The sequence below is a fragment of the Dasypus novemcinctus genome, chromosome 13 (assembly GCF_030445035.2).
Source record: "Dasypus novemcinctus isolate mDasNov1 chromosome 13, mDasNov1.1.hap2, whole genome shotgun sequence".
Classification (NCBI taxonomy): domain Eukaryota; kingdom Metazoa; phylum Chordata; class Mammalia; order Cingulata; family Dasypodidae; genus Dasypus; species Dasypus novemcinctus.
The window spans coordinates 9780213-9806392 of record NC_080685.1 but is presented as its reverse complement, the minus strand read 5'-3'; the positions used below and the strand labels follow the sequence as shown (position 1 = coordinate 9806392).

Here is a 26180-nt window from a genome sequence, read left to right as displayed (position 1 = left end):
GCACATGAAGTGATACTCAACATTATTAGCTATCAGTAAAATGCAAACCAAACCACAATGAGATACCATTTCACACCCATTAGAGTGAGTGCTATTAAGAAAAGAAAAAAAAAACAAAACAGAAAATAGCAAGTGCTGGAGAGGATGCAGAGAAATAGGAATACTCATTCATTGCTGGTAGCAGTATAAAATGGTACAGTGACTGTGGAAGACAGTTTAGCAGTTCCTCAGGAAGCTAAATATAGAACTACCAGATGACCTGGAAATCCCACTTCTAGGTATATACCCAAAAGAATTGAAAGCAGGAACTCAAACAGGTATTTGCACACTGGTGTTCATAGCAACATCATTCACAATTGCCAAAAGATGGAAGCAACCAAGGTGTACATCAACCGATGAATAAATAAATGAAATGTGTTATATACATACAGTGGAATATTATTCAACCAGAAGAAATGATGCCCTGATACACGAAACAATATGGATGAACCTTGAAGATATGCTCAGTGAAATAAGCCAGACACAAAAGGACAAATATTGTATGATCTCACTGATTTGAAAGAATTAGAATAAGCAAACTTATTGAGTCAGAATCTAGAATATGGGTTCCGGGGATGTGATTTGGATAGGGAATGGGAAGTTAAGGTTTAAAATGTACAGGGTTGCTATTTGGAACAATGAAAATGTTTTGGTCATGTATGGTGGTGATGGTGGTACAACCTTGCACGCCTAATTAATAGTACTGCAATATATCTGAATATGATTAAAAGGGGAAATGTTAGATTGTGTATGTGGTAACAGAATTTTAAAAACCCATGGACTACACTAATTAAACAGCAAACCTTAAGTTAAACCACGGACTTTAATTTATGGGTAGTTATTTAAAAAATGCTATCATCAGTTGTCACAGGTGCTCCACACCAGTGCAAGGTGTTTGTGGTGAGGTGGTGTATGGGAAGCCTGTATCATATGCATGCTTGTTCCTTAATCCCATGACTTCTCTAATAAAGGAAGAAAACCTGACCATCTGGATACTCCATCAAATCTAATTAGATATGTTTTTTTAAATAGAGGCTAAATCTTGGGATTTTTAGAACTATATATTACATTGAGAGGAGTCTTACGCAGAGGCAGTTGTTGGGCTGGGCTAGAGGTGGATGAAAACCCTTAGTTTAAGTTTCAAACCAGTCACCACCATTTTATGATATTTTGTTTTAGCATACTTAAAATTTATTGATTACCTGCTCAAGATGCAGGTCTCTGCAGAGGAATTTCTTTTGAATGCATCCTTATGTCTCATGTTGCATTTTCAAAGGAAGCGCTGGGCAGGTCATGCTGAGTCAGGAAAACCTAGTGGTGTGGGAGGCACTGAGGCAGGTTTTAGTTTGTGAATTAGAGCCCACGATCTTGCTTCACAGGAGGGCTTTTTTTTTTTTTTTTTTTTTTTAATACTTCCAACAGCAGAATTAGAGCAGACCCAGCCGGCAGGCGGGAGATCCTGCTTGGCCCTGGGGTCCTACGAGAAATAGCCCACCTTTGTGGGAAGGGCTCGTGCAGAGTAGGAAAGGGCTGTCAGGGCGTGTTCGGGAGAGAGAAGGCAAGATGTTGTGACCAGGAGGATGGAATTTGAGCAGTTGCAGGTTAGTACGAATGGCTGACGAACCGATATATATATGTTAGATTGATAGGCACTATCGTTAGTTGTCTGTGTATGAGTACATAGGAAAAACAAAGAAAATAAACAGATTTGCTTTTGTACTTGAGCAGGTTTTTGAAAGCTTTTAGAAAGGGTAGCAAAACCGTAAAAGCATTCAATATTGTTTATCTACTCTTAGTTGTAGCTGCTGAAATTGTTGAAATCTAGAAAATGGAAGTTATGAAAAAACTTTCTTGGTCATAGAAGGCATATAACTATTGACTTTAGAAAACCATAGATTTTTAACAGCTTACACTGTTTAATATGACAAATTGTTTCATTTCCCTTCCAATGCTGTTCTGTTTGCTAATACTTTCTATGATAACCATCTTCTGGAGCCGCAGAAATGTTTATAACCTTATAGCATTTCCCAGTGTATCTTTTAAAAGTGGTTGCTCACATTTAATTACTCTCAAGCACTGAAGTTATGTGTGCGGTGGTAAGAAATCTGTGGGAATGTGTGACTTCATCAAAATAGTGCTTTGTTAGTCATCATATTAATATATTAGTTTAATGCTTTCATTGAAATATCAGTCATTGAAAGATATAGCTTCTATTATGGCTATGTACTGATATATTGTATAGTTTACTTTCACTTTTTTCACAGGGAACTTTGTCATAGACATTTAGACATTGGTCAGTCTTAATCCATTCTAGTGACACTGAATGCTTCGTGTCTGGGTTTTTTTTAAGGTCCTAGTGAGTGATTGTAATATCAATTACTACCAATGATATACTGACACTATTGAATGCTTACTAGATATTGAGAAAATGATTGCAAAAATTTTCTCATAGTATCCCCATTTTATAGAGGGAAAATTGAGATTCAGGGAGATTAAGTAATTTGTTCAAGATTAAAAGTAGAAACCAGGATTTAATATTAAATCTTTTTTGTTGTTGTTGTTTTAACTCCAGAAGTATCCTTTTAATTGTCACAAAATCCCACCTCTCCCCATTTGGTTTTTGTTTCTTTTGCTGGAAAATGCTAGAATGCAAATTTAAATTCAACTTGGATTTTTTAAAAACCGGTATTTCTTTAGGCCTCTGTATGTGTTCTGTGTATTATAGGAAGGCTTACATGCTTAGTTGGGGGTGGGAAAACCTTGCTCACTTTTTCTTGATTTACTGTGACCTTGGACCAGTCACCTGACCTTGGTAGGAATTGTCAGAGCATTATTGATGTCATATGATTTATGTAATAAGCAAAGTTGGTTAGATATTTTTCCTCCCTAATGTATGCTTAGGTGGCATTTAGAGTTAAGTTTGCTATTTTCTTTTTAAACTTCAAGGTCAAGCACCAATTCAGATATATAGCTGAAGAGATATGAATATAGATCAAATACTTAAAAAAAAATAACCTATGTCTGCATCTCCTTCCATTGTGTCCCAGTTTAGTCCTCCTGCTATGAGGCTCTCCATAGGTACTTCCTTTACTCACCTGTGTACCTGTCTTGCATTCTGTCCTGCTTAGTTACTAGTGAACTTCCTTCTGAACCCTATTGAATTCCATTTTGTTTACAATTTCTTAAAATCTTTAGTTGATGTGGTAGACTCAATATTGCTAATTTAATTATTTCAATTCATATGTAACATTCCCTAAAATTTGAGCTAGTTAATGCCATGTATGTATGTTTAATGTTATATTTGCTACTTTTTTGGGAGGTGTGTTAGTTTTTTCTCTTCTCCTCGCATGGATACCTCTACCTCCCCAACCAAACATTATGGCAGTTGTAGCTGACAAAGCACTCGTGTTAAATTCTTTCCAGCTGATTTCTTAAGTATTTGGAATAACAGTGGGCATAGCCTGACCAATCACAGCCTCCATAAGGACAATCAGAAGCAGAACCAGGACTGCACTCCTTCCAGGTTCCTATCTCTGGTTACGGTGGGAGTAGCTCAAGCACTATGTGATGTTTCCATATGCTCTTTTATCTGGAGCCAACAAAAGGATTTGAGAAAAGCCATTATAAAAACTGCTTCCCCTCCTACCTAATTGCTTTGTTTTGTTTTCTTTAATCCTGGGATTGTAGGTTATTTATATTATATAGCTGCTGGGAGAATATTCTTGTGATACAATGAAGTCAATAGTTTAGAAGAAATTTAGAAAAATTGTTCTGTTTGTCCAAGTAACACAAAATTCTAAAGACTGCTTTTTCAGGTGGTTTTCTAAATGCTCCTGTGGCGTTGCTCTTTCTGTCTAGTCTCCATCTGCATTGGGGTTTAAAGTGTGTTACTGCAGCCTCACTAAAATATGTAAATGTATATATACTTATATATAAAGGTACAGATACATAAATGAATATACACACACATAAATATAGGTTGTAATGCCCTCTTCTACTGTAACCCCATGTTTTTTTATAATGTATGCACAATTTTATAGCTACCTACTTTCACTTGGCAGTGAATCATGACCAGATTCTATGTGGCCTTTTATACAATGTTATTTTAATTGCTTGTTGTTACTCCATTATATGTATATATTATAAAATTTAATCTATTTTTGGAAATTTTGCTCTGCTCCTCCCCCACTTTTTGTCTGATACAAGCAGTGCTGGGATAAATTTATTCCAGTGTGTGAATATTTTTTTATATCCCTGACTTTTTTTCCAGAGAGAAAACGTCTATTAATTGAATTGTTAGTGAAAAAGGAATTGATTCTTAAATTCTCTTGATACTCAATACCTCTTCAGAAAATTTGTACCATTCTCACTGGTCAGTGCTTCTTTTAAACATAATTAATTGAACTACCCCTTCATATCATCCTTAACATTTTTCCAAGGCCTCAGGTCATCCTGGGATTTAATCTTCTTGACATTATTCTTATTATGCTTTTGTATTTGCTATTTATATAGCTTTTTAATTTAAGTGTGAACCAGAGATGCTTTGGGCGATTACATTTATGTATATACTAGCTGATTAAATGACTATATTATTGTGTTGATTGTGACAGGATTGTGGCAGAAATATAAATAAGTGTGAAGATGCAATGACTGAAAACTATTTATAGTGTGCTATTTATAAAAACGTTCACTGTGATTACAGCTACATAAATCATTCAGAAAAAGATTAGAATGTAATATACCAGAGGATGTTGTTGTGTTATGGTACCAATTAGTTCTTTTTAAATTCCCCCCAGAACAAAACAAAACAAAACAAGATACCTGTAGGATTGTGCTATTAATTTTTAATAATAAATGAAAATCAAAATATCATGAATTCAATACATTCTACTGTCAGGGGAATCAACCTTTTTATCCAGCCATTCATCTTACATGATTCCAAATTGTATGTGAAAATAAATGAATGGACCTGACTTCATTTCCCTACTACTAATAATGTGTTTATGGCCCCTTATTTTAAAATGTTTGTGATTATTTATAGGAGACATTATAAGATAAATATTAGTGAAAAGAAAAGCCAATATAAAACTGAAGCAGAACATAAAATGGAACCAGGAATGAGGCTAATCAAATGTGTATATTCTCAGGATATGACAGGTGATCAATCATTTATTTCAAATTTTCTAATAACAAAAGCAAAAAAGAAATCTGGTCAACACAGTTCACACTATCCAAAAGATTAAAAGAAAAACATAAATAAACTCAAGATCCACCCAACTAATTACTTCTTCGGGAGAAGCTATAAGATTCTAAGATCAGCAATAAATTTATCTCCATAGCCCTCATAAAGAAAACATTGTGTAATGGAATGGTCATTTTTAGCAGTCTTCTAGGAGTAGATTTAGCAGTCTTGTTTCTTAGAGGGCCCACCCAGGCACAGTTCATTTGAAGCAGCTCTTCTGGAGGTGTGTTTGTAAAGATGTACAGAAAGAACCCTCTGCCGGCTTGAGATGGTTTATTTAGTCATTCTTAGGTAGATTTTAAAGAATATATAAAGAAACGGGTGCATGTCTTTCAGGCAGTTTTTTACTTTTTTTTTCTTTCAAGCAAACTTAAAAAAAAAACATTTTAAATAACTGCACACAGGTTACTTGCAAAAATAATACACAAAACCCGTATAGAGAATTCCAGCATACCACCTACCCAAATGCCCAGATCCACCAACTTTAATATTTTCTACATTTTCTGCATCATTCTATCTTTTTAAGTTTTTTTTTTTTAAATTGTAGTAGCATCTATTCAACTCGAAAGTTTCCATTTTAACTACTTGCAAATGTGTAGTTCAGTGGTACTAATTACATTAAAATATTGTGCTACCATTGCCAACATCCATAACCCAGGTTTTCCATCACTTCAAACAGAACCACTGTCCATATTAAACAATAACTTCCCAATCCCCTAACCCCTGGCCCCTGGTAATCTGTAGTATGATATCCTTCTCTATGAATTTGCTTGTTCTAGATATTTATATGAACAATATCATACAACAGTTGTCTTTTTTGCATCTGGCTTATTTCACTCAACAAGATGTCTTCAAGATTCATCCACATTGTTCTGTGTATCAGAACCCCATTCCTTTTTATGGCTGGATAATACTCCTTTGTGTGTATAGACCACATTTTGCTTATCCATTCATCCCTTGATCGACCCTTGGGTTGCTTCTGCCTTTTGGTTATTGTGAGTAATGCTTCTATGAGCATTGGTGAGCAAATACCTGTTCAAGTCCCTGGTTTCTATTCTTTTGGGTGTATACCTAAGAATGGGGTTATTGTTCCATTCAGTATAATTCTATGTTCAACTCTGAGTACCCACTGAACTTATTTCCAAAGTGGCTGCACCATTTTATATTCCCACCAATAATGTAGAAGGTTCCAGTTTCTCCACATCTTTGCCAACATTTTTTTGGCAAACTTTTTTTTGGTGGGTGATTATATTTCCTGAAATGTCTGATACATAATTTCTTTCTTTTGTCACTTAAATATGGACCCATTGATCTTGATGGATAGTTGAACCAGGGACAATGCTGTTAGCTTCTTGTGAAACATGAGGAACCTACACAAAGATTTGTTCCCAACATATGAGGACTGTCCATCTTGCAGATGAGTCATAAGAATATCAGTGGCAAGGGCAGCAGTTCCTCTCGGTAATTTAGGTACTGCTTTAATATGTAGATTTGAGGCAATGAGCTTCTCTTGAATATAGAAGTACCAGAAAAATATTAACCTGAAATATTTTAAGGTGATAATGAAATCATCTGGCTACAAAAATCTGAATGAAGCACTAAAATTGTTGTTTTCTAGTGGCCCCTCTAAAATAAATTATTTGTGGACTTTGGCTTGGGGTTATTTGGAGCTTATTGTTTATAGCCCAATTTAAAGATAGGGAAATATCTGCTAAAAAAAGAAATAATTCACTTCAACAAAAGACAAAACAGACCCTAAGAATGTAAGGGAGTGGGTGATGCCTTGAGAAACACATCCCTGTTTTAACCCTGATATAAAACAATGATTTGGTTTGTTAATAGACAGTTCTTACTAACCCTGACCCTTGTCGTTCCTTGATAGTCTCTGCATGTCTTTCGTACAAACAGAATGATACCATTGTGAAAACACAGGAATATAGAATATGGTAACCAGTAGTGAGGAGCCTATATACATCCTATTTGGGAAAATGACAAATACGTTCCTGAAATTAAAAAAAAAAATGCAGAGAAAAAGGCCTTCATGGATATTTGAGGAAATGCACAGGGCCCTTGTTAACTGAGTGCAAAACGGATCATCAGTACAAATGCCCAGAAGACTCTGCTTGGGCAACTGACTTCTCATTCTCTGTGAAGCATGGAAAGATTTAGTTAGTCCTCGTTCTGTGGAAGCGATGATGTGTATATCTGATGAAGATTTTTAATTCCTCTGAAAAGGCATTTTTTAAAAACAGGAAATAAGTCTTGTGACTTTTTAATCAAATACAGACTTAAAGCCCAGATCAAAACAAGCAGTGTTTGTGGTGAGGCTGTGTTAGACTTGAACAACACCGTGTAGTTCTTCCTACACCCTCTTCTCCTGCCCCTTGCTAGCCCTATTGAAAGGATAAGCGGAGGTTTTTTCCCATTTCATGATGAAAATGCGGAGGCTCTGTACAGTTATGAGACTGGTTTAGGGCAGAGCGGTGGATATATTCTAGCAGTTTTCGACCCTTCTGTATTTGTTTTCTTTATATTCTGTAACTGCCAGTAGGTTTAGATGTAATAGATAACCTGATGCCTTTATTTTCTTCATGACACCCACAAAGTACCTTTTTGGTGCCTTGTTAAGCAGATGAAGAAAATGGGATTACGAGCTGCAGCCCCGGGGCTACTGACAAAAGTCGTCTCTTCTGCTGTTTGGTTTTATCTGCAAATGTGTTAATTCAGAACACAGCCGGTAACTTTTACAGCATCATCCCGACACTGTTAAGTGCCAGGGGAGAAGTCCAGGGACCTGTGTTCACGGTTGACATCCTGAAGGCTTGGTCAGTTTGAGGAAAGATGCTGTGCTCAGGAGAGCATCGGGCAGGGATGGGGAGAGCGGGCCACTTCACAGGCCAGGGCCAGCAGGCGGGCGGTGTCAGCTTCTCACCGGGAGGGCCCCGCGGGTAGGGCTTCCCTGAGCCTTGGAGTGACGGAGCAGTTTCCCTTCCCTGGGGAGGACTTGGGAGGGCATTCTGGTGGAACCGAGGTAGATTTATTTCGGTTGTATCAGAGATAAGTTCAGCTGGTGGATTGAAATGAGAAACTTCCAAGTGCTGGTGAGGTTACAGAGTTGGACTTGATTCTGTAGGCACTGAGGGATCCTAAGAGAAACGCGTCCTGTTCTCTCCTGCTCTGGGATCTGCGTGTGAGGGGAGCTTCCGAGGTGGTCGCCGTGACACTGTAGCATCTTAGTCTTACGGCTCCCTGGGTGGTGGCGACTGAAAGACTGGGGGTCTGACAAGGGTTTTGGGTTCATGCGAGTGTTTCTGGAGTGCCTCTAGCATATTTTGCACCTCAGTGACTGACAGAATCCCAAGTAGAATAGTTTCCCCCTGACTATTGGCCCGGCCTCTTCTACGTGGAGAGAAGGTGTCCTTGGCTGGGTGGGTGGGCTCTGGCGCGGGGAGGGCCCTCGGCAGGAGGTGGGGACGCCAGCCAAGGAGTCTCGGTCCCTCCAACCCCTTGCTCCCCCATACATCACCTCGGCATTTCAACAGCCGCGGGAGGCCAGAGTTCTAGGACCGTTTCCCCCCGGCTGGGCCGAGGCCCAGGAGTTTTTAGGTCCCTTCTTTGGGTGCCCACGGCCACAGGTGCTGCTGCTCCAGGTGTGGCTGCAGCTGAGGCTCTTGATCCCGGCGCCCCAGCGGCGCTGAGAGCAGCCCTGTGCCCTGCAGGGACGATTCGCTTTGTGGTCGCATCTAATCGAATCTCCTGGTCAGGAAACTGCTGTGAAGACAGTGGCTGCTGCCACTTAAAATTACTTGGGGGCTGGTGATTGAGCTGTGTGGAGTAGGTAAATTCCTGTGTGTAGCTAAATCCGTATCTTCACCATTATTGGAGGATGAGGATGAGGAGAAGGAATTGCCTTTTCAATACCTTTCTTGAGCCACAGCACTGTTGACTCATATCACCTATTCAGAACTGACCTCAGCCACCTTCATCTTGGACAGTCCTTGAATGGGCAAGACTTAGCTGCTCCCAGGCAACCTTACAACTCACTGTGTTTTAATAACAGCAAACCTCAGATGAAATTCTGCCAAAACTACACATACTTATTAAACATAAACCATTAAAATGAACAAAATAGTCCATATACGCTCCCTGAGAATGCAGAGAATTGCTACCTCATTGCCCATGTAGGTGCTTGGCCATACTTGACACGAAAGACTCATATCTATGGGGATAGTCTCTGATATTTTAGCTAACCCATGTATATTAAATTCTTTTATTTGACCATTGAGAGCTTATTTCTAACATTCATGTGTTAATTTAAACGAGCCACTAATTTCACCAATGAAAAGCTATTCTGTTATTCAATATGCCAAATAGCAAAGCCTCTAGTGTTGATGAGGCTATGAATAGTTGAGGTGCTTAGCCAGATCTGAAATGTGGCCTTTTCTGATACATTCCTCTCTGACCCCTGGAATCTGAATTCATGATTAGGGCCAATGACTATCCCTAAAGGTAAGCTTAGGCCAACTGATATACTCGTTTTATCTTAGTGTCAGTGCTGATGCATTTTTAAAACATTGTTGAATTCATTAAATTTTCAGAAATTGCAATACCTTTCCATTGGTTAGCTTGCTTTATAGTCTCTCCACATGGCAATTACAGTAAGTTTTATTAGTATTTTTAAATTTGCACTTTACCTCTAACATGCTGTTCTTCTCTTTGGTTTACTTGCTAAGTTTATCAAAAGATATAGAAAGGGAACATACTTATAAGTAAGGGAGATACACAAAGAGAATCTTGTCAGGTTCATTTAATATTTTCATGGTTTCCCTTTCAAACAGTTCCCAGTGTGGACCCAAGATAAGTCAGTTTCCTGGGCTTTTTATTGCTGAAGACGAGAAAGCTATCATTGTCCACCCGTGCTCAAATACAGCCTGTCCTTTGATTTTCCCACAAGTGTACAAACAGTTTTTAAGTGTACATCATATTCAAATGTAGTACAGATATTACAGGGAGTTCTCAGTTAATTCCCCATAGGTTTGTGTAGGATCTCCACTTCCAAAGAAAGAGGCTTAGATTTTACTGTAGAAAAGAAATTGAGGCAAATATGGTCATGAAAATGGAGTGGCTATGTAAAAGAATAATATAATATTTATGCTATGGCTCTACACTGAGTAGTATAAAATTCTGTTTTAATGTTCTTTGTATGTGTGTATATACTATATACACACATGATTTACAGAGATATTACAGTATATTGATCGAGGACTATTTTTTTCATCACTTAATTAATGGCTTTTTTCTTTTTTTTTTAAAATAGCAAGATCAGCTTTACACCTGGGCTGCAGTGAGTCAACCTACACACTCCCTGGATTACACAGAAGGGCAGTTTCCCCGGAGAATCCCGTCCGTTTGGCCACCTTCTAAACCTCCTGATGAAGAACACAGGCCCAAGGCTGTTGAAACAGGTAGGATATCGGGAAGAGTGACTGTCCTGAACGTAGGTTGGTGTTGAGTATCTTGGCAGTGCTTCCTGTATGGGGAGCCTGTCTTTCTCACCTAAGTTTTCTTAGAGTGTAATTGCGGATAACCCAACTGAAATAACTGAGAGGCATTTAAATTGAAGGTTCTTTTGCTCCTTTTGGAAAATGGGCCACTGGCATTCTCCAGTAATTATCACATGTGCTAAAGTTCGAGAACAACTGCCTCCTGTTGTCCAGCTTTAGCTCTGCCAGAAGGCCAAGCTTGCCATCCTGTTTCTGCCAGTCTCTTCAAAGGGGTGGCTGCCCCCTTAGCTCTTCCCTCACATTCTCTTCACATGGCTTGGTGCTTGTCTTAATCCTTTTCTTTACCTTCAGAGATTCCTGGGAGAAGCAAGATAAGAGAAATAAGTTTTATTTAATTTTTAAATTTTAAAAATTTTTTATTTATTTCTCTTCCACCCCCCGCCCCCGCCCAAGTGTCTGCTCTCTGTGTCCATTCACTCTGTGACCACTTCTATCCTCATCAGCGCCACTGGGAATCTGTGTCTCTTTTTGTTGCGTCATCTTGCTGCGTCAGCTCTCCATGTGTGTGGTGCCATTCCTGGGCAGGCTACACTTTTTTTGCACTGGGCAGCTCTCCGTGCAGGGCGCACTCCTTGCGTGTGGGCCTCCCCTACGCAGGGACACCCCTGCGTGACACGGCACTCTTTGTGCGCATCAGCACTGCGCATGGGCCAGCTCCACACAGGTCAAGGAGGCCTGGGGTTTGAACTGTGGACCTCTCATGTGGTAGGTAGACGCCCTATCCATTGGGCCAAGTCCACTTCCCGCAAGTAATTTATTTTTAAAAATTATACCGTGTTCACTGTAAACTTTTTTTTCTTTAAAAATGTTCTTTTGAGTCCTTTGTACCTTTTGTCATGTCTTAGGGTATTTTGTGTTATCGGCTGGGAAGATAGCAGGAGATTATCCCCTGCTCTATTGGAGAGCTTCCTAGGGTGATGACGGCTGAGCCTGCTTGCAGGGAAGCACTTTGTATTTGTCGTACAGCATGGAAAATCATATTTGTGGACCAATGCTTTAAGGAATTTGGGTATTTTATCCCTTTTTCTTTTTTCTGGCATAGTAAATTACCAACTTCTCTTTGATAGACTGACGGGGAATATTGGATTCTGATCTGTAAATGAAAAGTAAATAGAAGGGCATAGTTACTATTCACAGTCTCTTCCCCATCAGATTTTCCTAAATGGAAGCATGGCTATTTTGAATTTTTTCCTCCTTAATAAGGATTTGTGATAAAAGAGCATAATATAAGATCTTGAAGCCTGACCTCTGCCATTTATCATCTTCTCAGTTTTATAACCTTTGGAAAGTTTCGTAACTACCATGCCCCAGTTGCCAAATCTGTTTCCTTTTATACTCTTCTATTTGATGATGTTAAAAATTACTTTTTGGTAGATAATGACCAGATACAGATATAGTCAGAAGAGTTAATATAATTGAGAGCCCTTTGATCAATTGTTCATATCCTCTATTTTGTGTCATTGATTAGTGTAATACTTTCCTGTTTTTTCTCTCCTCTTATGTCTCTCTCAACTTTTCCAAATCAAACATTTTATTATACTTAAAATTTTAGGGCACTTAAAGTTGGAAACATTTTATCTTGTTTGGTTTATATACTAAGGAGCACTTGATTGAAAATTAATTGATCATAATCTGAATCTAAGTTTTTAAAATATATATGACATTTGTAATGTAATTTTCTTCTTCAGTATTTGATGTAGCTTGCAAAAGGCTGAAGCAAGTAATTTTTAATGCAAAAATTTGTCTCCTTTTAAAATATGCATTCTTGCAGAGGATGCTGAAGGTAAGTAGAAAATAATTTAACTTATTGAATTATTTTTCTCCAGTTGATCTCTTATAAACACCAACAGCAATATAGCATTCTTCTGTGCAAAGTGAAGATCTAATAGTTCTTTCAAAACTTTTCCTACAGTGACTCCCTGACATTCATTTGTGAAAGATACTTTCATGAATAGGCTCATTCCCTGAGAGCCACACCCCCCTCTCTCTGCTGGTCAAATAGTCAATTGTAAGAGTGAGACTGGTGATGGCATAGGAAATACTTTGTACAGAGTCTACTGTTTGCTTTTCTAAAATATGTCAATTGCAAACTTTGATAGTGTAATGATTAAGAGTATTAAAGTTATTTCCTATGTACTGAACAGTTGATTGCTACACGTTATTGTGCAGTGATGTCATGGTTAAACCAATATTTGCAATGTGTGGGCCCTTTCAATTTTACTTTAAAAGGATTCAGTTATTTTCTTCTTTTTGAAGAAAACAGACTTGTTGTTCTACCTTAGAAAATTGAGGGCACAGAAAGTCCTAGAGAAAAAACATATGGAAGAAGAGCTGATAAAAATGTGGCAGAAATTTTTTGTATAGAATAATATATTTACATGTTGGCTGAATGAATTGTAACCCACCTTTGTGACAAAAAAGATCCAAGCAGTTTATAAATATCTAAGATGTATGAAAGAATTTCAGAGGAAAATTGATCAAACTGAAAAGGCATTTTAAAAGTCAACATTAAAATGAAGCTAAGGTAAACTGAAAGGTATTGCAGAAGGTATTGCACACAGTTTTTAAAGGTAATTGAAAAATTGCCTGTCAGTTCAAAGCAGAATGGGAAATGTGAACAATTATGCCTCATCCCATGTCTTTAAGAGTATAAACAGGCGGTAGACTTGGCCCAATGGTTAGGGTGTCCGTCTACCACATGGGAGGAGGTCCGCAGTTCAAACCCTGGACCTCCTTGACCTGTGTGGAGCCGACCCATGTGCAGTGCTGATGCGTGCAAGGAGTGTCATGCCATGCAGGGGTGTCTCCCGCTTAGGGGAGCCCCACGCGCAAGGAGTGTGCCCCGTAAGGAGAGCCGCCCAACGTGAAAGAAAGTGCAGCCTGCCCAGGAATGGTGCAGAGCTGACACAACAAGATGAGGCAACAAAAAGAAACACAAATTCTCATGCCACTGACAACAACAGAAGCGGACAAAGAAGAACATGCAGCAAATAGACACAGAGAACAGACAACCGGGGTGAGGGAGGGAGGGGAGAGAAAAAAGTATATAAAAAAAATAAAAAAGAGTATAAACAACAGTTGCATGAAAAACGCAACTTTTCTGGTCTCTAATATAAGAAAGAGATGTCTCTAATAGTTCCTAATAAAAGAGATGCTGTGTGATGTAATTCAGATACATCATCACCAACTCATTTCTGGGTTTTGCCCAACCGCGTTTTACCACGTTATTTGAAGTCACACAGAAGTTGTGTAGGGGGTGGGAGGGAGGAGTGATAATGTTCTTGTTCTTTGAGCTTCTCACTTGGTCCAGCGATAAAATGAACTAGAATGAATTGGTTGTGTTTCCTAAGGATAATCCTCCATTTTCAATTTTTGTTTGAAGCAGTTGCCCAGCGTCTTACCCTTGTGTATGCTAGCTGAAGCCTGGAGTGTAGATATTCTTTGTTTGCAATGAGGGGCAGATCTTTATTATTAAATAAGCAGAATACAGAGTGCTCTTTTTAGGAAAATTAAGTGTTTAACCCCATCTTCATTGGTGGAAGGATATGGTGCACCAGAATTAAAAACATCTGCCATATTATTTTGTAGCCAGTCATAAGTAATGATATTTAAATGAAATTTAATGAATTGTCTTTCAATTAAAATGACTGGATTTGAATTAAATAGATTTATACCATTAAAGAAGAGGCTATAATTTAATATTTTGTGTAAGTGCATTTTTAATAAATATGTAAATCTCTAGAGAACACAATTCATTTTTTAAAAACATTTTTATTAGAGAAGTTGTGAATTTACAAAACAATCATGCACATGTGTGGAATTCCCATACAACACCCATTTACCAAGACACTACACTGCTGTGGAACATTTGTTATAGCTTATGAGATATCATCACGCTATTACCACTAACTATGGTCTGTAGCATACATTTGGCATATTTTTTCCTTACCCCCTATTAACACAGTACATCTTTGGCATTGATGCAAGGATATTACAGTATTGCTGTTAACTACAGTTCACAGGTTACATTAATTGTATTTTTCCCATGCTTCTCCACATTCATACCACCTTGCAATAGTGATGTACATCCGCTCTCGCTCACAGAAGGACATTCTTGTATTTGTACTATTAACCACAATTCTCATCTACCTCTAGGTTCCCTATGTTACTAATTACCTTTTCATGCTCCTTCTTCCTTTTCCTGATCTGCACATTATACTCCAGCAATTGATTTAATGTAATTCCTTATATAGTTCCTTGTCTTCTAGCTCTGCTTAAACCTTTGTATTAAATATTAGTTTTTACTGCATAATGAATTATCCGAAAACTTCATTGACTTAGAGCAGTTAATATTTACCCTCATGGGGCTGCAGATTGACTGCAGTTTGATCTTGATTATGCTCAGTGGATTAGGCTAGACTCAGTACAGTTCAAATGTGCTTCAGGTACATTGTTTTAAGGACTCAGGCTTGGTGATATTTAAGATTTGTCAGTGGCTTCAGGCAATATCAGCCTCAGCTCTCCATTACAGAGTTCCCAAACACCTTTTTACCTAATCATTAACATCATTTCATGATCGTTGCCTAGACTCATTATTTCATTAGGGGTTGCAAAATTATGTTTTGATAATCCTATCATTCCTTCTGCATTTATTAGTTAGAATTCTTCCATGAAAAGGAACTTTTTCTTATCTTCTATTTGATTACCTGATATGCAATTCATAAAGGAAAGATTGCAAAAATGTTTGATTATTTTTCTTTATCAACGTTTAATCAGTCAGTTTCTTATAACATTCCAATGGGGACAAATGTATTATTTTTTTTAAGTTTCACAAAGTAATGGATTTTTATAAACTTAATGTGTTTTAACATATTGAATTCATTATTCTTTTTTATGCTCAAATTACCCTATATTTGAGCAGTGGGAACCCCTTTGATATAACCCAGTGGTCTTTGATAGCTTCTTTTTTTTTTTTTTTTTTTTTTTTGAGTGTAAAAAGAGTTTATTCTACCACACCATTGCCAACAGAAGAATTATAATTTCATTTTTGCATATATTTCAGATGACAAAGGTGTTCAATTAGTATTTAACATGTTTGATTGTTCACCAGTTTTAATATATTTTCTATGCATAGTGGTACCTAAATATCTCAGATAGTTCCTTTTCTTAACTTGAACACTTTTTCCTGCTGGGTTGTTCAGCTCTTCTCTGTGGTTTGTATGTTAGCTTTCTGAATTGATAATATAAAAATTTAAATAGCATGTCTATAGTAAATATTTTCTTTATTTTTTGTTTTTAGGCTTTTAACTGTGTTTTATATTTATGTAATAATTTTACATTTGGGTTGTAACCAAAAATTCTTTCTTGTTTGATTTTTATGTTCACTATCTAAATTTTTTCTTCTTTCACTGAAAATCCTTTCTTGTGTGGTTTTCTTTTTTTTTTTATTTTATTTTATTTTTATTGACTTTGTAATAATATTACATTAAAAATATATATGTGAGGTCCCATTCAACCCCACCCCCCACCCCACCTCTCCCCCCCCCAGCAACACTCGTTCCCATCATCATGACACATCCATTGGATTTGGTAAGTACATCTTTGGTAGCTTCTTGGCTTTCAGTCACAAGATGTCACAAGCTCATCTTTCCTGCCTCCGATTTGGAATCAGCCATTTGTCAAAGGAACCTTAATTTTCTGTTTTATTTTTAATTTTTTAAAAGTGAAAAATGGTATTGAAAGACCAAATCTGTGTTGGGATGTTCATTCCTACTGGGTTAGTCATTGCTTCCAGGTCTTTTTAGCAGACAGAGCTAGGAAATTCATTTTTTTTTTAATGAAAAAAAATATATACTTCATATTGTTATCTAATTCAGATCTAAGATAATCCTAAACTTCTTTGAACTTGTATTTGTGACTCTTCTCACACGCTGAAAATCTTGGCTCCTTATGTCATTAACTTAATTACCTCTATGCTTTATCTATAATATACCTATAATTGTTTTAAAATAGCAATACTGAAATTACTGCTAACAGTCAGATCAGTGAGTGCAGTTTAATAGTTCTGTGCAGTTCTAGTTGTCCTTAGACTATACCCCATTAGGAGGTGCAAGCAAAATGCTTATGAGGGAAGCTGACTTGGCCCAGTGGTTAGGGCGTCCGTCTACCACATGGGAGGCCCGCGGTTCAAACCCCTGGCCTCCTTGACGCATGTGGAGCTGGCCCGTGTGCAGTGCTGATGTGCGCAAGGAGTGCTGTGCCACACAGGGGTGTCCCCGCGTAGGGGAGACTCACACGCAAGGAGTGCGCCCCGTAAGGAGAGCTGCCCAGCGCGAAAGAAAGTGCAGCCTGACCAGGAACTGCGCTGCACACACGGAGAGCTGACACCACAAGATGACACAACAAAAAGAAAAACAGATTCCCGTGCTGCTGACAACAACAGAAGCGGCAAAGAACACACAGCAAATGGACACAGAGAACAGATAACCGGGGCGGGGTTGGGGGGAGGGGAGAGAAATAAATAAATCTTTAAAAAAAAAAACACTTAAGAAGGCTCTTGAATGATTTTCTCTGCATAGTCATGCCATCAACCTGATATACAGATGGTTAATTTGTTTCCATTTGTTTTTAAGTTCTAGGGAGTACTTTTTAACTTTGTTTCTAAATATGCAATATATTTACAAGGTTCCAAAATAATAACTTTATAATAAGGTACAGTCACAGAAGTCTTCCTTCCATCCCTGTCCCCTCAGTCCCACATAGGCAACCATTTTCAGAAGTCTGCAGTGTATTCTTCCATTGTTTCTTTTGTTCTAATATAAACCTTTAAAAATACATATTTAGATCTCTTTTCTACTTCACAGAAGATAGCATACTAGAAACATTATAATGCACCTTGCATATTTCACTTAATGTGTACGGGTAGCACTTCATATTAGTAGAGATCCACATTTCTTTTTACAGCTGCATAGTGCTCCATCCTGTGTATGCACTGTTATTTATTGTTTTACTTTGCCAAAGTGCTCACTTAGTTCATTTTCAGAAGGTATATATATAATATATTTTAAAGGGGCAATTTAATTTCTTTTCCATTCTTAGCAGAAAGGCGCATCCTGCTTATTGTCTTATTGTCCTCTATCCACAAATGTAAAACTCATCCAAGTATGTTTAGTTTTATAAGTGATAGGCCTACTTTGTGATGATAAAGAGATCATTTCTGAAGCCTATTTGGAATTGTAGGGTGCCCAGAATTTAAGATGATGCTCAGAATCTTGAGAGGTGCCTTTTAAAAATGGTACATTTAAAGTTTTGTTAAGAATGTTCTTTCTTCCTCTTTGTGTCATGATAATGTTTTTTAAAAACCTAGTTTTGTAATTTTTAAGAATGAGTATATAGAAGGTGGCAGTTTTAAATGTACCCTTGAGAGAGCTCTCATTGGGTTGTTCTTTAGAAACAGCCATCCTAGCTGATGAATATTTAATGGGCCTGTTGTCAGTTGCAGTGCTGGATGGAAGCAATTCCTGAAAGCACTCCAGGATCCTTTAGAGGAGGGCGGGGAGGTGTTGTCCCCAGAGCACTGGGGTTGGTGTGACCACTTTCAATTAGTGTGTTTGAAGAGTGTTAGAACTGGGATTGATTTCTCAACTATACCTGCCCGATAACTCTGGGCTTCACTTGTTACTCAGAAGTCAGTTTACTTTTCCTTTACTCCTAGCATGCCATCGTCTCTACCCTCCCTGCCTACCATTTTTTGCCATTTCTCATACTTCCTTTACTCTTTATCCTTCCCGTACCTTTCTTCTTTCTCTTTTGTTCTCTCTTTTTCTTCTCTCTAACATTTATTTTTCTTTCCTGTCTTATTTATTCTCTTTCATTTTCCTTTTATTTTGCAGTACATTTATTCTGTTTCTTTTATCTTAAAAGCTTGATCCTCTAAAATGCCTAAAATTCAAGCTCATGATTTTGATGAGAATATTGTGTCATATAAATTTCTCTTAGATCTCTTAACACACTAATTCAAGGAAATAAAAAGTATAGTGAAAGGGATGGTGTTTTAGTTTTCTCATTGCTAAAGCGAATACTGTGCAATGGGTTGACTAAAACCATAGGAATTTAGTAGCTCATGGTTTTGAGGTGAGGAGAGTTCAGATCAAGCCACCGTTAAAGTGATGCTTTGTCCCCGAAGACTGGCATTCTGGAGCTGCTGCCAGTGACCCTTGGTCCTTGCCTCCTCTGTCATGGCAATGCACATGGCAGCCTCTCCTGGCCTCGCCCTTCTCTACTGGGTTCTGTTAGCTTTCAGCTTCTTGCTTCCCATGGCTTTCTCTGTCTGAATTTTATTCTGCTTACAAAGGACTCCAGTAATAAGATTAAGACTCATTCTGACTGAGTTGGACACACCTTACCTGACTTAATCTCATCAAAAAGTCCTACTTGGAATGGGTCCACACCCATAGGAGTGGGTTAAGTTTAAGAACATGTTTTTCAGGGGTACGTAACTCCAAACCACCACAGTCCACCCTGTGGACCACAGAAATACATATTCTTTCTACATGCAAATTGCATTTATTTTATCATAACATCAGAAAAACTTAGTCATTTCAGTAACAATGCTTAGTACAGAGTCTCATCAAAATTGGTTATGTGTGTGGTCTGTCCTGGGTCTCAATTTCCCTCTGTGGACTTGTTAAACCTAGAGAACAAGTTATCTGCTTCTAATATACAAAGGAGGAACAGGCTTAGGATAGACATTCCCTTTCTAGAAGGGGGAAATTGGAAGGAAAACATGTGTCCCCCAAAATTCCAAAACCCAGTATGGCAAACTTGATTAGATTTCAAGGTCTGAGAGTGATCTAAGAATAGATATTTTGTCCTTTGGGCCTGACGACTTGGCAGCCCCACCCTTTCCAAGCAATTGCACAGTGGCTGTGCTCTGCCAGAAGACTGGGGTGAGTGCTCTACTCTCTTCAAGCATTGGGGCAGCAACGACACAGGCCCCACCATTTCTGAGCACCCAGGTGTCAGCACTCTCCCTGAACAATGGGGAGAAGACCCACCTCCTCCAAGTCCCACCCCTCCTAATACACTGCTGAACCTGCTCTTTCTACACACATGGGTAGGCCTGCTCCTCTAGCTCAAGGAGATCTCTTTGGTCTAGACCTTGAAGTCACTTATCCTTCACTTTGTCCCTTCTCTGTCCTTTTTAGTCCAGGCTAGCAGTGGTCATACTCATAGAAATTTTGCAAAAACCTTGTCAGCTTTGCATGCTGGGATCTGCATCATCAGACAGAAGGACTTTCTGCAGATCTTTACTGCATAACTGCATTTCCAGTTCTGGCTTCCACTGAAATGGCTGACTATATCCATGCTTAGTTAAACCCTCACATGGAGCCCGATTCTCCAGGGACTTGCTTTCTGGAAGCTCAGGGAGGTCCCCGATGGAGTTGCTTCTGACCCTAGTATCAGAACACATTATCTGCATAGACTCAGAATTTTCCAAACCATCAATTTCTGGTTTCTTTATGTTTAAGAGTTGATTTCAGCTTATCCCTTTCCCCTTGCACTTACGTGTAAGCTGAAAGGAGGAACCAGGTTGCAATTTCCACACATAACTTGCATGCAGACTTTCTCAGCTAAATACCCATGTTCATCACTTTCAAGTTCTGCCTTTCATCTTCTATCAGAACTCAATTTCACCAAGTTCTCTGCCACTTTAAAATAAGGATTACCATTTGTAGCAGTTTGGCATTATTTATGAATTCCAAAAATAGATATTGGATTATGTTTGTAAACTGGTGTGCTCCTCTGGGCATGTTAGATTATATTGGATCCAGAGGTATCACTTTTACATGAATAAATTATGATTAGGGCTTTAATTGGTCATGTCAGTAGGACGTTGGTGAGTGGGGACTCAGAGAAACCACACCACAGAGAAGGGAGGTAAGTTGGAGTTTTGAGCTGGAGCCCAGGAAGTAAACTCATGGGAGAGAGCAGAGAAGCTGAGCCCAGAGAGAAATGAGCCCCATCAAGAGAGGTACCCAGGAAACCTGAACCCTTGCAGATGTTAGCAGCCATCTTGCTCCAACACGTGGCAATAGATTTTGGTGGGGGAAGTAACTTAACGCTTTATGGCCTGATAATTGCAAGCTTCCACCCCAAATAAAGGTCTTTTATAAAAACCAACCGATTTCTGGTATTTGCCTCAGCAACCCTTTGGCTGACTAGTAGCCAATAATATAGCCATTATTTCTTTCTAAGACCTCTTTGGAAATACATTTATTTATTTATTTTTTTAATAGATTTTTATTTATTTATTTAATTCCCCCCCCCTCCCCTGGTTGTCTGTTCTTGGTGTCTATTTGCTGCGTCTTGTTTCTTTGTCCGCTTCTGTTGTCGTCAGCGGCACGGGAAGTGTGGACGGCGCCATTCCTGGGCAGGCTGCTCTTTCTTTTTCACGCTGGGCGGCTTTCCTCACGGGCGCACTCCTTGCGCGTGGGGCTCCCCCACGCGGGGGACACCTTTGCGTGGCACGGCACTCCTTGCGAGCATCAGCACTGCGCATGGCCAGCTCCACACAGGTCAAGGAGGCCCGGGGTTTGAACCGCGGACCTCCCATATGGTAGACGGACGCCCTAACCACTGGGCCAAAGTCCGTTTCCCTGGAAATACATTTATTGTCTATATTGTACCAAAAGTCTTCAAACCAATCTGTACTTTTTCTGTCAAGCATCTCACAATTCTTTTATCCTATACCTGTGACCCATTTCCAAAGCCAGTTCCACATTTTTTTGACATTTGCAATGACAGCACCCCACTCCTGGTAACAAGAACGGTTTTAGTTTCCCTGTTGCTAAAGCAAATACCATCATGCAGTGGATTGGTTTAAACAATGAGAATTTATTGGCTCATGGTTTTGAGGTTAGGAGAAGTCCAAATCAAGGCATCATCAAGGCACTGCTTTCTTCCTGAAGACACATTCTGGGGCTGCTGCCTGTGATCCTTGGTCCTTGTCTCTTCTACCATATGGTAATGCACATGGCGGCATTTCCCTTCTCTTCTAGATTCCATTGACTTCCAGCTCCTTGCTTCCCATGGCTTTCTCTCTGTCTGAATTTCATTCTGCTTATAAAGGACTCCAGCGGTAGGATTAAGAGCAAGCCTGATTGAGTTGAGCCACACATCACCCAAAGTAATCCCATCAAAAGGTCCTACTTAGAATGGGTTCACACCCACAGGAACGGATTAAGTTTAAGAACATGTTTTTCTGGGGTATATAGCTCCAAACTACCACAGGTAGGGATGGGAGAGTGCATTCAAGTCAGGTATCCTTTGAATTAGATGGAGGGAAACTGAAAAGTTAGGTGTAGGTAGGTGTTCAGAATGTCGAATGATATATCTTTTTAGTCAGTTATACTGATTAACTGCATATTTTAGTTTTCTAAGCTGTTTAAAGCAGATACTGTGAAATGTGTTGGCTTGAACAAAGGTGGAATTTATTAGCTTACAAGCTTACAGTTTTGAGGCTGAGAAAAATGTCCAAAGTAAGTCATTATCAGGCGATGCTTTCTTCCCTAAGACCAGGTGCCAGTGATCCTGGACACCTCTGGCACATGGCAAGGCACATGGCGGCATCTGCTGGTCTCTCCCTTCTCTTCTGGGTTTTGCTGCTTTCAGCTTCTTGCTTCCATGGCTTTCTCTCTTTGTCTGAATTTCATTTTCTCATAAAGGGCTCCAATAAGAGGATTAAGGCCCACTCTAGGCCACACCTTAACTGAAGTAACCCCATTAAAAGGGCTTACTTAAAATAGGCTTAATAGGTTTATATCCACAAGGATTGGTTAACTTAAGAACATGATTTTCTAGGGTACATACAGTATCAAACTACCACACTGCACATGTTTTTATTTACCATCAGCTGTCAGAATTGTGTACTTTCTGAAGGGTTACCGGATTCAGGACTATAGAAAAAAGCTAGAAAATATTGTATGCAATTTTTCTAATGTAAAGAGTTATTAGTGTACCACCAAGAAATCTTTTGGGTACTGACGCTGTCTGAATAGAAGGAAGAGAGAGAGAAACTTTGCTCCATCTATGCAAAGACAGGACCTTATTCTGAGGCTGTTGTATTTTGGGAGAATTTGGATGTGACTGAAAACACCAGAAAATAAGAGTGTTCCAGAGTTTGGATTTGCTTTAATATTAACTGTTGGCTAGCTTTTATGTTAAAGCCCTTTATTCAAAGGTGGTAATCTACCTGGTGTTAAGTTCAGAGTTAAGATTTGTTAGTATAAGAGAAAAAATCCCTCTTTAATGAACCCAATGTGAAAGAGTATTTTTGAAGTGTTCTGAAGACCATTTGTTTATATTCTGTTGCCACAGTGACATCTATTGGTAAGTGACTGTTTCATGCTATTCTTAATGATTTTTGTTTTGAAAGATATACTCCTAGCTGAGGTGCAGGAAGTAGCTAAAGACAAGGTGGCATCTGTATTACTCCTTAGAAAATCCTTCCTTCCTCCTTCCCTACCAGGATATGCACTTTCGCTGGCTCCTACTTCCATGGTTTGGTCTTAGAGTTACTCCTTCATCCACTCCGAGTATTACTCAGCAAATACTTTGAGCACCTGCTATGTGCTGGGCACTGTTTAGGTGCTTGGGATACAGTTGTGAAAAGAGAGACAAAAATCCCTTCTTCATGGGCTTATCTTCCAGTGGGGTGAAAGAGATAATAGATAACTGGACAGCGAAGTAAATCTAGAGTATATCACGTGATGACCCAAATCTTGAAAAAAGTAAGGGAAGAGGAATAGGGAATGGGTAGGGCTGCTTTAAATAGAGCTGCCAGGAAGGCTGGAAGGAGAGCCCCAAAGAGGGTGAAGAAGGGGCATGCAGCTCTGGGGAAGGAGAGCGAGGGCAGTGCACATGGCCGCTGCAGAGGTCCCGAGGAGGGGACATGAGAGCATGGAGAGGGGCATGTGGCAGAGTAGAGGGGGCAAGTGGGGAAGGTGGAGGTGTTAGCAAGCCTAGGGAGTGTCGGGCAGGGGGAAACGAGGCCTTCGGGGCCATTGCAAAGGCTGTGACTTTAATGAGAGTATGTTAGGAAACTTCCTGTCTTCTGTAGGGTTGTTCCATTAGGTGGCTGCCACGCTGCCCTGTCGAGAATGTGTGCATGGCCATCAGGAGTGACTTCGTAGGTGGCGTGTTATCTGTTCCGTGGGCAGGACAGGGAAGAAGCAATGTGGCTGTCAACCACGACGCTAAGTTTCAGCTTGCCACTAACCGCGTGTATTATGGACCTTGTTTTCGGTTTCTCCTCTGTCAAATGAGGAAGATGGATGAGATGAGTGGTTTGTAGATTTTAGAGGATGGATTAGGGAGTCCTGAAGCCCCTTTAATTTTTATTTTTTTAAACTTCTTTATAAGCATCACTAGGAAAAAAGTGTCCCCTAGCTTAAAAAAAATCCTGACTGTGTTATCCCTTAGGTCCTCCAGCATTATGAATTTGCAATCTTGTCAAGTATCAGATGACACAAACTCTGAAGAGTTATTTCTCAGCTGTACTTGGTGACAGTGTTCATTATCTCTCACTGAGATCAGAAGGTAATTTGTCAGTAGTTAGATAAGGCTTTCGAGAGCTTATCCTCTCAGATTGTTGGCTTCTCTCATGGCACAAACTTCAGCAAAGTGAATTATATAATAAGTAAAATTCTTAGCAGGAACTTGGTGGCACAGTATAGAAACCAGTAATTACAAAACATAATCATAGTCCATATGTTTAAAGGGCATAGTACTATTCTAATTTTTAAAAATAACTACTCGCATGGTTGTCATTAAACATGTTATGAATACTGAAATGTAGTCTTATGCTTATACTCCGGTAGTACTGAAGGAAAAGCTGCTCTCTTTGGTATTTAAGGTTTTAAAAAAATATGTATTTAAACATTTTATTTTCTGATTGAAGAAATTGGGAAATTTGTCCTTTAAGATATTGACTGTCTGCTTCCTTCCCAATCCAGAATCTCAATCTGCTGTTTTGGAATCTCCAAAAAAATGTTCAGATGCTGTCCAGCAGGTAAGGAGACCTAAATTAGGATGTCCAATCCTCATCTCTCTTATTTGTCTTAAAATTGTGACAGATTCTGTGATTTATCCTCCCCTGTGCCCAGCTAGCCAGGCTGCCCTTGTTTTCCTAAAGCCTGCAGGGAAATCCGGTCAAGCAGAAGGAGGTGTTTTCTTCCATTTATACTTTGCAAATCAGCCTTTACATGGCCCCGAGTACAAGCTTTTCAGAAGCTGCATCATTCTATTTCTAGCCAGAGTTGGGCCCAGACAGTAGCTGACTCCAGCAGCAGAAGGCAGCTCCTCCAGGAGATGTCTGTGCAGAGATGTGCCTGGCAGAGTAACCACATGGAAAGGAACTTTAAAAAATCTCTTTCAGAGCATTTCTAGAATTAAATAAGGTTCTTAATTTGCTATTTGGTGGTTGAAACATTAGTGTCTGTTTAACTTCAATGGCACAATTTCTCTGTTACTAAAGAATCCAAATTTTATATATTTTTCTCTTGTATCAAAATGGACTTGCTTTAAGAAAATGCAAGAAAGGAAACTCTACACTTACATGGAATAGTAATTGTGGATAGCAGTTGCACTTGTGGATATAAACCATTTGTTTAATCTATTTATAGTTTTCCCCAACTATGCTTTTGAAAAGAACTTATTATTAGAAATTGCCAAATGTATTAGAAATCTTGCGTTTGGTTTAGTGGAAACTGAAAAGACTTGTACCTGGGTTCTAGAACCAGGTCTGTCTCTGGTCAGTGTGACGACATGCGTAGCCTGTCTGGGACAGAGTGTTCTTCCCTGTGAAATAAGAGAATTTCCAGGCATAAAATGACTGCCCTTAAGAAAAGAAGAGCCGTCACGGGCCTGCTCTGTTCAGGATAGAGGAGTGAGACGCTTCAGGACTCCATTCCCCCGTGGAAGCTCGACTAGGGAGCACTTTCTCAGGGCAGTAGAGAACAGTTAAAGGGCTGCTGTAACAGGGTGAGCCCTGAGTCAAGACAAAGGCCCCTTGAGAGCGGTAGGAGCTGCGGGACCCTGGCTGGCGCCTCCTACCTCCCGGGCTCAGCGTGGAGCCCGCGCTCTGGGTGTGGGTCCCTGGTCCGGGCCTGGCGCGGGCAGAGGAGCCCCCCTGCACATACTGGGGGCAGGTCTTTCTGTCTCGGCCTGCGTGTGCCTCGCTGTCCCAGAACTTGCCCCGCAGGTAGAAGGTGGCCCGACATGTGCATCTCTCTTACGGGATGCTGCTGGGAGCAGTCAAGTCGTGCCACCCGGGG

The 26180-nt window shown here is 39.4% G+C and overlaps 1 protein-coding gene across 1 annotated transcript in view; it reads left to right on the top strand.

The window, feature by feature from the left end:
• Positions 1-26180, top strand: part of FMN2 (formin 2) — a 399341-nt gene that overhangs the window by 78844 nt on the left and 294317 nt on the right. The window contains 2 exon segments of the mRNA XM_058309485.2: positions 10599-10746; positions 24861-24916. Coding sequence (XP_058165468.1) covers positions 10599-10746; positions 24861-24916 — 204 coding nt within the window.